At 35.1% G+C, this 15172-nt stretch overlaps 1 protein-coding gene across 8 annotated transcripts in view; it reads right to left on the bottom strand.

The window, feature by feature from the left end:
* The window catches only part of nAChRalpha4 (nicotinic acetylcholine receptor alpha4), a 163586-nt gene that overhangs the window by 76607 nt on the left and 71807 nt on the right, over positions 1-15172 (bottom strand). For 7 of the 8 annotated variants that reach the window (XM_067350922.1, XM_067350928.1, XM_067350924.1 and 4 more), the window contains one exon: positions 13728-13837. In XM_067350922.1, the coding sequence (XP_067207023.1) occupies positions 13728-13837 (110 nt within the window). Of the gene's footprint in view, positions 1-13727; positions 13850-15172 lie in introns of all 8 variants that reach the window. The other variant, XM_067350925.1, reaches the window with a different exon arrangement.

Genomic DNA, 15172 nt, shown 5'->3' with positions numbered 1-15172 from the left:
TATGTAGATGTCCGAATGAAAAATTTATTACGAGACATGTGTGGTGCGTTGAGACGCGAAGTGCCAAACGTGAAAGAAAATTCGTACGTTGACACATTAATACGGAATCGGTAAAATTGAATATGAATGCAAGTAATATATACATAAGTAATACACAATTTAAACTAAGAACAAAAATATAATTTGAGTTGGAAATAACACTGGATGTAACTAATATTTGAAGAAAGACATTTTATAAATTTTACATATAGAAGCTCCATGTAAAAAATTCGGACAAGAAATAACTCGAAAAAAATTTAGCTGCAAGATGAAATGGAAAAGATTAAATAGAAAGATGACCATCAATCGGAGAAGTAAAATTCATCAATTCTTTCTACGAAAAAAGCGTGGACGTGTCATTAGATTCGGAAGAGCTAAGGGAAGACATTTGTCTGAAAGTAATCTTTTGTTCGCTAAAAAACGTATCCGGTTGAAAGGGTGGTCGGTGTTGCGAGCCCTGGGATATCGATCTCCCGCTGTAAGAGACCAACCTGCTTATATTCTTTACGACTAGTCTCTCTCTCCGCAGGGTGCTTCTACATTCCGCGCGTTTACCCGGAATAAGTCCGGCGGTAGTCCGGTCAAGTTGAGCGTGTCCACAGAGGCCTGCGGGGACCTCATGAATCTAAATCCGACTGTGTTCAGGGTGGGTAAGTAGTCCGACTGGAGTTCGTGAGTTTTATGTGTCTAAAAGTTGAGCGCCGATCCCCCCCAAAAAAAAACTCCGATCGAATTCCCGTCACGGTTCGTCCACCGCGCTTTGATGTATTGCGCTTCTCAGTCGCGTCGAGCAATAGCATATACGACAACATTCTGGTTAAGGACGTAATAAAATTTCAATCAATTGCGACTGCTTGCAGCTTCAAAGCCGCTCGCTCGACATCTTTAGCGAGGAACAATTAACTTTTTGAGTTCACCGGATAATTTCTACGTAAAAAGTCGTTCCAGAATACTTTGTATATTCACTCTAGCGGATGTACTTTTCTTCAATTCTAGATTTCGTGCTATGTGTGAGTTTCAAGTTGAGTCTTACCTTGACGGTAGAATCAGCGAATTGAAAATAACGAAAAAAAAAAAAAACATGCTGAGTTGCGAGATTGTCGCAATTACGTGGGAAAGAGGAACTTTTGTAATATTGTCATTTCTATTTTCTGCTGGAGATTCCGCCTCTCCTGTGAGAAAACTTTCCTCAATTTTTCGAGAAGTCTGCGACAACGCGTCTATCGAGAAAATCACGCATACGATGCAAGGCCTGGTGTAAGAAAATGGCGTTTACATGCGCAAGCTATCTTGAAAGGACTTCTTTCAGAAGATTCGTGCAGCCATAGTGTTAAGAACCAAACCCAAGCTTTAATGAGATGGAAGACAACGCGGCGAGAAGGCCTCGAGTTTTTTTTTTCGCAATTTCAACGCACTGCTCTTAAATCTTTTTCATTAAGCGAAGAGTCGACTATAATTAAGCCATTAGCGACCAGTCCTGTATTTATAGGATAGACAGGTTTTGCCTGTAGGCAGTGTAATTATAATTTACGAGATTATGAGTAACCTTAATTAAATATCATGAATAATGGAGATGCGTTATCGACTTTGAAAATGCTTCTACCTATCAACGCGGGAACATCATAATTGTAAATGTTGAAACAAAAAAAAAAGCGTAATATATTATTCTTCGCGCACGTATAATTCTACCATTTCTTCTACCTCTTCTCTTCTTTTTCAAGATTAAAAAGATTTAAAACGCCTTATGAAAAATATCATAAAAGCTGTTAAGCTGTTAAGTATAATAATTTAATAGAGAAATGCGTGATAAAATTATTTAAAAATGACACAATATATTACATTAATGTGTATAAACAGTTACCGTAACTGTTATTTAAATTATACGCCACCATTTGCCACTGCGTATAATTAACGAACGTTGCATTCCATCTTGACAAAATTTATTAATTGCGGCGCGATGCTTTTCGTCCTGATTTGTCATTGTAGGAGTGTAATGTGACATTGATGCTACTTGTCCGCGCAAATCGATTGTTAATTCTCTGAATCTCATTAGCGCGCGCGGCGAAGAGAGAAAGAGAGAGAGACAGATATGTTATAATTCGCGCCACGAAATAACGCCGGTCAATTATACAGCGCGCCGGCATTATTTCGAAGTTCTCGCGCGAGTCCGTGCCATACTGGCAATTGAAAATCCATTGATCCCCTTCATTACGTTCCTGACACGTTCGTCGAGTGGTCGATAATTGCATCGTGTAGCGGCAGTCTCTATGAAGCATTATTGCTATGGGGCAATATTGGTTTCCATTACGAGTATACACTCCGTTTATAGTGTAATCCATGGAGAAAGCGCGCCGAAGGGTGCTTCTTTAATGCTTCTATCGCAAAAAAAAAATATGATCACGTGGCAATTTGCCGTCGCATTGACGTTTTATAATTTTTCCGTTAATACAGAAAAACAGTAGAAAAAGGCGCTCCATACGATCTCTTTAATAAACCAAAATGTTTCAACTTCTGCATAATTTCTAATAGATATTCACATTAGATATTTTTATCTCGCGTGCAAATAAATACAAATTGTAATTTAATTACTCCGTCCGCTGAGATAACACCGCGTTAAAAATGAAGTATTATTTTCTTCTGCGGTTTTTATTGCAATACGAGAACAACGTGCACGAACCGTTTAATGCAGCGAAACGCGATCATCCCGCTTCCAACGTGGAAGAAATTTGCATTGTAATTAAAAGAAACCTATATCGCAGTGAGCAACACAGTAGAACTACGTGCGTATTTAAAAAAAGCTTTCAAATTAAACTCCGCGGTGAAGCCTGGAAAATGTTAAATCTTGCCAAATATTGGTTATATTTGATATCTATATTTTTAGTAAAACAATATGTGCACGAGAATGTTCCGCTGATTGTGAGAATAATGGAACGTTATCGAAATATCAGTAACGTGTTAACTCCGTGAATGATTCGCGCAAGAATAGCAATTTTCTCGTTTCAAACATTATTGGTAGAGTTAAGTTCAAAAATTGGCAGAATGATTTGTATCAAACTTTTAAGTAGACATAATTACATTTCCATTTAATTTGCGCTCTGCAACGAAAGAAAATGAAGATTTATCGTCGACTTTTCGTTTAACGAGACATTAGAAATGCTTAAAGATTTTCTACTAACAGAACTCTGTGGAATATTTGAGTATTATTTCATATTTTAATGTAATGAGAAAAAGATGAGGTATAAATTTCGAGTTGTGAGAAATGAAATGTTAGTTATTAGTTATCGAAAATCGAACATTGATAAATTCTTCATTATTTCCAAATCAAATAGCCTATTGCAGATTACCCCGGATATGCGGATAAACGAGAATTTATACATTTGAGATAATTACGCCTGCTGTATCATGGAAAACGGCACAAAGTATTTAATCATCCGCGATATTGTTATGACGAACAAATAGAAATCCTGCTCATCCCGCCGTCACAGTGCGCGACTGGTTTCTATAGTAAGCTTCGGATTAAACACAATGAATGTATTATCCTATCTAAACCGAAACGCCCTCATTACGCTGTGCAATTATTCTAATTGAGCAATCGACACTTTACGAATAATCGCGTTGGAGAAAAAGAGAAAGAGGAAGCGCAAGAAGGGGAACGGAAAAGAGAAGTAATCCTGATTGATTAATCGACGCAAGTTCGACTACTACGAGAGAGTATTAACTGTGCTTAATTTATTCATTTCTATACGTTCTCTCTCGTATAATGATTTTCTTATTAATGAATATTTAATTGCGATGCACGAATAATAAATCCATAACTACATTACGCATATTTATCCTTTTTTGTCATTCGAACTAAATTTTAACTCGGGAGAAATAAAGTATTAATAAAAAAAGATTATACGTGGAGATATTATAATTTTTGAACAATATAGCAGCGAGTAAAAGACGACGTTATCGGAGCAATGACGCGTTCAGTCCACTTACGGTGATGTTGGCTGAGAACGAGATTAATTCTCTGAGGAGTGTGCGCTCGTATCGATCGATTAAGAACTTAATAGGCTAGTTTAAGATTGCTGTTGTCAGCGCGACTCAGGCTGCCACACTTATTCAATTAAAATTTCTTAAATGGATATGTACACGTTCCTATTATTATAAAAATATTGAACAGCATAATGAGAGATTTTCATTCCTTTTATTAATTAATAGTTAATATTATTATTCTTTATTCAAAATTCATATTATTATTTACGCGTATAATAATAAACAATTTTATCAGAATACTTTAGAGAAAGATAAGATATTTGCAGTTTCATAAAAGAAAAGTTTAAGAAACATCCCCCGCTTGCGATATCTTCAAGATAAAAATAAGATAAGAAATATGATAAAGACTTTAGATTTAATTGGAACAGAAAGCTTTAGAGATTTTTCGCGATGCAAACTCGTTAAAATAAAATTTTCATCTCGATAATGTGTGCGAGAAATTTCAATACACGACGCGATGTTGTGTTGCACTTCAAGTGCACAGAGTCGCAGAAGTGTATCGGCCTGACTCGCGATGCAGACGACCGCGGCTTAATTAAAACGTCATCTGTCAACCCTCTCGGTGAAGCCACCCTTTGGCCACCTTCAAAGTTGGAGAGATTGTATCTCGGTCAGGGTTTACACTGGTTCGTCATCTCTCTTTTGAAAGTCTAGATTCAAAGTAAACGGAGTAATATATTGATATTTACCGGTTAGTTGGTGAATAATCTTAGGTTGAATGAGTCACAAAATTATAAATTATACAAATTTTCGACAATAAAAACTAGAGTTTTTCTCATTCGTGAAAAATTTCAATAGAGGATTTCTCGATTAATTTTGAGTTACATCTCGATATATTTTTACTTCGACCAAAATTACGCGGATGACGCTTGACTTAACTTAATGGTAGATCAAGTTAAAGCCAGGTAACTGAGAAAGTTTTCACGGGGGATCTGTGACTTTCTTCAAGAGAACCGGTAAGTTCTCGAAATAAAGCAAACCTCGCGGGGAACTAGCGTTGCTTTCGGCCAATCTGCTGCTTTTGTTCTCCGGAGGAAAGAAAAAACGTCGGAGCCGGAGGCTCTTAATTAAGCGATGTTTCCGTTCTCCTGCTTCTTACTCTCTTTCACCTTATTTGTCGACCAATCGATATACGACGTACGAGATGACAAGATAAATAATAAAAAGAAAAAAATAAAAACTAAAACACAGATGCAAAATCTAAAAATTCCACAGTTAAAACAAAAGTTCTCTACGTTTTGGGCAGATATTATTGCCTTCTAAAATTCTTGTCGATGGATATTAAAAAGTTCAGACATCGATGGAATGTAACAATACCGATCTGCCGATATAGATATAATTTATCTAAAAATTTTTTATAAAGATCAAAATGAAAATGTTGTATATTCAAAATGTAGTCGATCGACATTTCACGTTCGACCTCTTGACTCGCAATCGAGTCGACTGTCCGAGAAATATCTTGACATCTCGACATTTCCCAATAAGCCGATATAGAAACTAATAAAAAATACTTTTCAATAAAAATGAAATGTATTTAATAAGACACGATCGATCGACATCGAAATTTGAAGTGTTAAAGATGGCAAAAAATGTAACAGAAAAATGTTATTCTTTCATAACGATGCTGAAGTTCTTTAACGCTACTTTGCACTGCGCGGTTAAGAAAAAGGGGATTGTTATTGCCATATCGAATAAGTGTAAAACGAGTTCCGGGTGTTGCTATAATCTCTTAAGTTTACTGCTTAATCTCCTTTTACTTTTGAACTCGAGAATTTGCTTCCTCGACTTTGCATCTCACTATTCGCGCATTGAAACTTTCCTCGATTCATTCTTTTTGCAGTCGTGGTCATAATATAAATTCATTTTTTTGTTTTAAATAATAGTAATAATAATTTCTGAATGTCTTGTCAACATCCATGCATATACAAAGACTATTCTTTGTATTATGCAATAAACATAGTAATTTAATCCATTAGTTTCAAAATTTGTCAATTATAAATCCTAATATATTCGATAAAGTACCTATTTTAAAACAAATTGATAATTAACGCTCTAACACAACTTATTAATATGTTATTACATCCAGAAATCTCGTATATTTATTATAAAAAGACTAAAACACCTAAAATTGTTTTGTTAATTTCTTTGTGTTTTGTGAAAAAGTATAAATTGATGCAAATTGGAACCTAAAAAAAAAATAACCCAATAGTAATGACACATCTTTAAAAATCATACACCACGTGATATCTCTATCAAAGAGTTAAAGAGTTAAATCGAGGACTAAAGAAGGCGCAGATATCACAGACATTTTGAAACCTGACATTCTGGGTAAACGGCATTGAGCTTATGTATACAGTGGAGGATGCGTAGGAGTGTTATCTCGCATTTCGTGCTACGTGCGCCTGGCAGCATCAGCACGTACCGTCAATCCCCTTACCACGGATCCTCGGGACTCTCGCGACCGGGGCGAGTCGACCCCTTTCACACAGATCTCTGAATGTAATAACGCTGTCCTGGACTCCACGGCAACCCCTGTGCGATCACGATGACAATGGTGGCGATTCGTGCCGCCTAATTCATGCTTTATGTTTCTGTCGAGACCACGCTCTGCCGTCAAGCTGGCGAGTGTTGCTAAATAGGTACAGATAGCGTCATATTTCAATAATGCGATCAAGATTTTTGCCTAATATTCGCGCAACGAATTCAAGAAATATTCGAAAATTTATGACGCAAAATAATCAATATTTGATCAACCCATGCATCGATATTTTCAGGGCCAGCAATATTGTACAAGCGTGTAAAATCGAGATAACAATTAAAGTTGTTTATGACAAAATGATACATTTTAATGTTTGAATAATTTTATCATCTTATCAATCATACGAGCATAAATTTCGAATAGTTACTGAACAAGAAGCGCCGCAATCTAAAATTGGCTATCCAAAGGTATTAACTGACGTGCAAACATAACGTTTATTCAGTATGAAGCGCTTGATTAGCGTGAATCTATTAATATGATGGTGTTACACACTGACTGTCAGCAAACGCGTGATCGTGCCGGCAAAGCGGGAATTCACGAGACGCGTGCGTAAATTCACCGCTTATGTGTAAAGCATGGTAATCGTTGTTTATCGCTACCTCATTATACAACCGTGATCCGCTGAGCCGGCGCGGTATAATAACTCGGCAACTTCATGATCGAACTCGCGCTCGTTAATATACTGTAATTGAGAACGGATACGAGATCGCTACGAGAGTTCGCATTGCTCCACAGAAGAGCTATAATGAGCCACTGAGTGAATATTGATTAAACATTCCGCAGATATCACATGCTGAATATTGAAAAAGTTGCGACAAACGGGACAAATTCGATTTGATAATTTTAGTGACACGTTTCACGCACCGGGAAATTACAAGCAACCATACAAAATTCTCTACACAATTCAATTCGTCTCTCGATTATTTTAACTAGCTACACCTATTTTTTACTTACGCTGCAAACTTGTCGCTCACAAACAATCTGTTGTGCGAACTAAATCCGATATGTGTCCGCGGACGTGGGTGGTCGCGTAATCGATATTTCATTAGTGAGACATTCGTTATAGCAGATAACGATGCGTCGCAATTTCAGACGACGCATGCGGCGAGAACTAATTCCGCATTCTACGTGGTTTCCAACTTTTTTCAATTAACTCTCCGACTACCAATCGCAACTTCATTCCTAAATTCATCTCTTGAATGCGGTCGTATATACGCCTACATGCATGTGTATGTTTCGATCACCGCGAAATAACATGCTACTTTTATCGCTTCGGCCACGAAGTGATGTCCTCGCATAATCGTAAAATTTTATTGACGCTACAGAATGATGTTTCATATTCAACGTGAAAATTCCATTCATAACTCTTCGCGTTAAAACTGAGCAAACAATCACCATAGTGATTTTATGGTTCGCTCTTTATGCAAGATTGATCGCATCGCGTTGCATTAGTTAAAGTATGATTCAAGTAAGAAACATCAAAAAAGTGAGTAGAACATGTGTACTTTTAATTTTTTTTTGCAAAAGGCCAAGTAAAAAGAAACAGAAACAAGTCTTACAATAAGTTTTTAATTTATTCGTTAAATTCGGGTTTTGCATATATTTCCGAATAGTAAAAAGAGAGTCAATTAACGAAAGAGACAAAATATGCTAAAAGCATATCATTTATTTTATTGTTGAGCTACATTTAATCTCATTTTTATTTAAAAGTTTTAATTATTAATATTATATATTTTGTCATATCTAATTAAAATTAAAACAACTTTTGTATTTTTTTTTTAAACTATTCTTTATCTAATTAGTTCTCTTTTGCTCTTTTGTAATATTAAATATTCGGGAAATAAATTCTATTATCAAAATGTAAAAGTAGCATTAATTGTATTTTTAATTTGAACACAATGCAATATATAAATTCAGAAAGATACGATCGCAATAATAATGCTTTTACAAAGATTTGCGAATCGCATTTCGGCCCGCTCTTTGTTGGCAAAGTTTACGGTACGCCCAATGAGAATATTTGGACGTGGTGAATGGGAACCTTCAGAGCCGACGACTCACAACGAATGCAAATATGTGCGAAACTCGACTTTATTTCGCGACGAGGTTTAACGTTGCTTTTGCGAGGCTCCAGGTCTCGCAAAAATCAAATAACGAATAAATTAAATTAACTTTTCAATACACTCACTGTACAGCCGCTTAAATATGTGATAAAAAGTTCATTAAACTGATCCTTTATTTTCATCAAGGGCAATATCCTTGACTTTATATCGTACAGCGACTATCGCGGCTTCAGCATAAAAAAAAGCAGTAAATTGGAATCTTAGCAAGAAAAGCTATTTGTTTAAACGATATTTTGTTTAATCAGCGATAATAAAGAAAAGGTACACATTTCATCCGTTCTACAGCTCATAAATGTTCTGTAGCAACTAGTATCTGTAGGATTTTACAGTGCTATTGGCCCTCGGCGTATAGAGATTTTTTCGACAAGAAATAATTTTCAAGGAGAACGTGACATCTATACGGCCTCTTTCATATCAAGTCATCAATTTTAGCGCATATTTCCGCCTTTCAATTTTCGAAAATGTTTCTCGTCCGAGAACATGAGCACAAGAGATAGCGCGCGGCGCAGAGCTTAAATTTCAACGTGTGAAAATTTCAATCTCTCCGACCAGGATTTACATACATGCTGATACCTTATCCAGATCACTCGTAAACTACCGACGTCTAGAGAATCCAGAAAGGCGTGTCAGTTCTGCAAGAATACTGCGTTTTCGTCCATTTTTTAAGCCGATATCTATCCGGAACTAGCTTTCCGACAGCGACTCCGATAAATCGCGACCGCAGAGTCGAGCGCGTGTTGGGAATGGTTCACAGACCGTGGAATATTTCCTTTTTTTTTTCTTTTTTTTCCCCTGCGCTGGCAAGACGTTCACGAGTTGAATTACGTACTGAGAAAAATAACTATTTAAATGGAAAGCAGCGGCAAGTTTCGCTCACATATAAACGTTAAATTTATTAGACAACATTATTATATAAGTGTTGATGCACAATGGTCGTTTTATTATAACAAACTTTTTACGTAATTTATGTAATTTGTTCAATTTCATACTTTGTCCAAGTTTTATTTTAATTTGACATCAACAATATTAGAATCTTAGAATGCGAATCATAATCTCCGTGCGATTATCCTTTTATCCGTCTTTTTGTTCGTCATATCTTCAATAGCTCGAGAACGCAAAGACGCCATGGAAAGAAAAAGAAAATAACCAATGAACTAATGGAATTCATGAGAAACTTCAGATGAAAGAACCATTCCGGTTGTTATTGGTATTCGTAGGATGTTATTTGTTGACTTTGTTATTACAGACGGAAAAAAATATTTTATCCCTTGCTTCATTAATGGATTCACAAATATTTTAAAACTAAAAGCGAATGGAAAGCATTTTTATAGTAAATTACAAGCTTCTATTATTAAATTTTATATTAATATTCGACTTTATTTAACTTTCTCTCTCTTTTCCCTCAGAAACATTTCAGTCTCAAAGGGTTTAAGTGCGCCGTTATCCGAAATTTCACTGCTTCTGCTTTCCAAGCAAAACGGTTCATTTGCTGTGTTACGCCCCCTTTCGTTGGAGTATTTTATTTTATTTTTTTTTACAGATAGCTTTATATATTGGAAATGGATGCGCGTTTCAACGTCTGCGATATTTGGGATATTCCGTCAGCGAGTGAATACGGACAACGTTTACTTTCCGCTTCATATCCTGGTGCTTAGTATTCATGGTCTATGTACAGTATGTAGATTCGACATTAACGATGCATTCGCTTCGAAAAGCGCAGGCTTATATACTAATTATTAATTTTCTAAAATTGACGTGAAATGCCAAGTGAGCGATTCAATCAATAATATCTTTCTGCGTGTGAAAGTTGCATCGCCTTGTGATTTGCTCTGTTAAATAACAATGGAAAAATATAGAAACCGATATCTGCTTTATAATACAAATAGAAATGCTATATCGCCGATTTATCATTATTACATACTTTAACACCAAAGACCTGGCAACATTCACTTGCTTCCTATCAGTGATTTTCTCACGAGAGAATTTTAAGGATCAAAAAAAAAAATCGGTCAGAGAATATCTTGTTAAAGCAATAAAATTTTTGATGAGTATTAAAATTTGCAATTGTATTGCAATTGTACCTATTTTGATCGAAATTAGAGCCTGTCGATCTCCACTTCTTTTACACGAATAAATATCAAAAGTATGCGCGACTGCTTAAATCTTGATAAGAAAACTGATAGACTATGATAGACACGGATATTCTTATCACTCTTGAAGAGTAATAATTATATAACTTCATCTAAAACAGATGCAATCGTTTTCGTGATTAAATTTCACAATTTAAAGGATATGTGAATGACAGGAAATATAGGGAGTGTTGCGAAAACACACGTATTAAGTAATGTAGATTCTAAATCAATGCGAATGAGAATTTCTCAAGCTTCCATTCCTAAATTTTCCAAAATCTTGTTATACTTAAATACGCATTTAAACAAAACATTAACCGCGATATATAATAACCGCGCGAACAATATCGCCCCTGCAATGCTGTTAAATTTATAAATATCATTTACTGTGAAATAGCAAATATAATAATGCGTAACCAATTTGTCAATCGATTGGAATAAACGCGATATTATTTTAAATTATTATCTGCGCGCAATTTTATCATCGTTTTAATAACCGAGGAAAAACTTTTGATCGATATTTTCCTTTCACATCGAAAAGTGATTAAGTGATCGCTTTTTTGCAGTGATTGCCTATACTCGCTCATTTTTTTCAGTCCAGCAAATATACGGAATAAATCCGTATTGTACGCGTTTGAGGGGATTAAGGGCTGCTCAGCCCCGCACAGCCATCCCTTCGCGATTCTCTGCGTCCGTAATGCCCCGCCTATCGGGGCCCGTTCGCGCGAACGTTTCACCGCAGCGCCCATGTTTCATGCGATATGAATAATAATCTATGGGATGACTACATCGCTCGCATGCCCCCGACAAAAGCGTGAGCCAATACACAAGATTTGTAATCGAACGGTGCGATTCTTCGATATTTCATTAATCCTTACAAATAAAATGGTTATTACGCTCAATAATATCGTAATAAGATTCGCTGATAAATCTGAAAGGTATTTTCGTCTACATGTAACATCAAAATTATATAAACTTCAATCTTTATATACGTACAGATGCACATCCGAATGCAGACGTCCACGAATGAGCTGTTTTATATCCATCGCGAAAGAATAATTAAAAATATTAATTGCGAAACAATGTCCGTCCAATTACAAATTCCGTGGCAGACTGGCGAAAAAGCACGCGTGTAGTTGACTCTCGCTCGTTAGGCGACGAGCGCGGCAAAAGTTACGTAAATATGTGCAGGCAATATGAGAGGGGGATGTTAAGGACTGGGATGTAATTACAAGCGAGGGTGCGGTACTTCTGACCGCGTCATAAGGTCAGTCCTGCAAGCCGAACGTTCCGCTCGTAAAAGCGCGAAAAGTAGGTGTCTCAATTATCGCGCCGTTCACGTGAAGGGAAAAGTTCGCCCGAAACGTCCTATCGCGCAATAAATAATGTTATTGCATAGACTAGCAGAACGTTCGGTGCATGTTTTATTCAACGGCCACCCGGTAGTCGGCGAAGGATCGAGGAAGCACGTGAATATCGAAATCCTCGAGATAGAAAATTTTTCAATGTATTTCGTCGGATTATTATGTTATCATACATCTTCATGATTCGCTTTCGTATTTATTGCACGAATAAAAATATTTATAGCAGTGTCACGAAAACATTTCTCGTGCACAATTTATAGTAAGATCACTAACAAATTTTAACGCAGTATAACATTTTAGCATATTGTTTACTTTGTGATACGTAGATACGTAAATATCTATTATTCATTTATGATAAATATCTGAAAACATTTACGTTTTCGATAAAATAACGTTTAGAGATAAATGTTTTTTGGATATGTATATTTTCACTATGTATATAGTTTTTTTCAGAACATATGTTGTATCAAAACATTGCTACGAATAATTTTATTAAATTATTTGAAAAACATTGTTATCAAATAAATACTTTTTAAAACATGCTATTGATATAAATAATTTCTTTATAATATGTTACTAAATGTCAAATAATTTTTTCAACTATCTCCTTATTAAATTAAAAAGTGCCTGGTACAAAAATATTTTAAATTTGAGAAATATTTTATATAAATTATTTGAATGTATATCTAATACTTTTTTCTACAATGTAAGCATTTTTGTATAATTGAAACTAAAATTTTCGCATTATTAATTACCTAATTAGTACTTTTTTTGTTTCTCGAATCTTGACATTCACGAACTTCCTTGAAGTCGCCGATCAAACTGCTTCACATATTTTCGTAACTTTTGTTTACGATACATCTCGTCGCGATGTAAAATGTACCGCCCGCATCGAAATATATCGTCCTACTTTAAAATGCAATATGCACGACAATGGTATCTCTCTTGTCGGGGTCGAGTGGACACTCGTTTCTTGGTTATTCATCTCGAATAATTATATACCGACATGTACGTGACTTGTATAATTATCGAGTTATTTAATTATCAATTTGGATTTTCATCACTTTAACAAAACTTGAGAGTAAAAAAAGAAAAACTATACACGTGCTATCAATTCCAGTTTCAATCCGGTTAAAAAAAAAAAAAATATCGAAATAAGAGATAATTATAAATAAATATAAATAATAAATTTTAATTATTTCAATTTATTCTGAATAAAATAAAGTACGTAACAATGCGGAGCTTAATTGAAATCACCGAGTGCCAATATCGAGGAACGTCATGCCGCGCACGATGAAAAAAGAAACACACCCGCAATATTTCAATGCTGATTGCAATTTGCATCGTGCAACGACACGCAAAACCACAGTGTTAAACGTGTGCTCGCTCGACCCGCAGTGTCTCTCTCTCTCGACAGCATGCTGTGCCGCTACGATATGTATATATCAATGTGTATCCATAATAATCAAAATCCGAAACAAGCTGATGAACTTACTTGTTGTAGAGCACTATGTCGGGCCGCCATATGTGATCGGACGGCACGTGCAACATGTGAACTCCCCCGTATTCCTTCGGCTCCCACCGCAGTTTGTAGTCGTACCATGACTTGAAACAGCCAATACAACAAATATAAACATATTATTGATACGCTCTTGCGTGTTATTTGGATCGCGTTAAGTCTATAGCGTAATAAATCATGGAATAATCAATTATTTATACCAGCACAATTATTTATAATAATTAAAGTCATAATAAATTATTATTATTATTGAGACAACTAACATCAACATCAATAATTGATAACAGATTCTTTCATTGATATTAGTATTAATTTTCTTATAATTGGCGACAAAAAATAACGAGTTTCTTTCGCGGTATTTTATATTTTGTAAATAGACTCAAAATCATATTTTTTAAATTATTTTTAAGTATGCAAAGAAAATGTCATTTTTCAACGCAATTTTAATTCAAATCTTAATTATGAAGATATGCAATATTGAAAACTGAAACGTTGCGATAAGTAATTATTGCCATGAAAATTATTGCACCAAGAGAACCAATTTCAAATTAATCAAAGAATCTGCTATTAACGCGGCAATTAATTATATAGAGAAAGATCGTTTCTGTATATTCTTATAATAATTCTTATTATGTTCCTAATAATTTATAATTACTTAATAAATTATATTTTAAAATTTATATTTTTAGTGATAACCAGTTCCATATCAAGAAATCATGTTATTAGATTCAGATATTGATAGGTAACTGCGTTATATATGGTATGCCACATTAAAATGTAGCATAATTTTAATAATTTTGATCTACATCCACATTTTGTTTTTTCTGTTTTTTTCGGTCGGTTGTCGCCCTTAAGCCCAGATGTAATTTCTTATGATAATGATTTCTGTTGCTCTGTGAAGTGGTAAAAGCCGTTGTTTCCCCCGACGGTTTCCGTCGCGGACTAAAAACCCGAGAGACAGTAGCGCGTCGCACTTTCCCCCGCAAATATTTCCCGCCGGCATTTTCCCTGAAAAACCTTCTTTCTCTGTGATTCGAGTGAGAATTTATTCCGTGTGGCTGGTGAATACTCGAGCAAGCTGCTTTCGCCTTTTCGTGTATTTTCTACGTTCTTTTTCCGGTGTATGAAGATTTCAATAGGCGTGATACTTCTGTGAATTTTTGGCGACAACTTACTTTGTTATAAAAATTATAATCTGTAATTATTTCATAATCTACGTTAAGTATGCGTGACCTCTCAAAAGTTTGGATTACAAAATTTTGAAAAAGTATATAAAATGCTTTTGCATTTTTATATTAAATATTTATCTAATCATAGCAAATTTGCTTTTTCATTATAATAATATATAATAATAAAATATAAAATTAGATAAATTATAAAAATAATATTCAATTTACATTAAAGGCTTCAAATATTTTTCC

The sequence above is a fragment of the Linepithema humile genome, chromosome 3, assembly GCF_040581485.1.
Source record: "Linepithema humile isolate Giens D197 chromosome 3, Lhum_UNIL_v1.0, whole genome shotgun sequence".
Taxonomy (NCBI): Eukaryota; Metazoa; Arthropoda; class Insecta; order Hymenoptera; family Formicidae; genus Linepithema; species Linepithema humile.
This window is presented reverse-complemented; position numbering and strand designations above follow the sequence as displayed.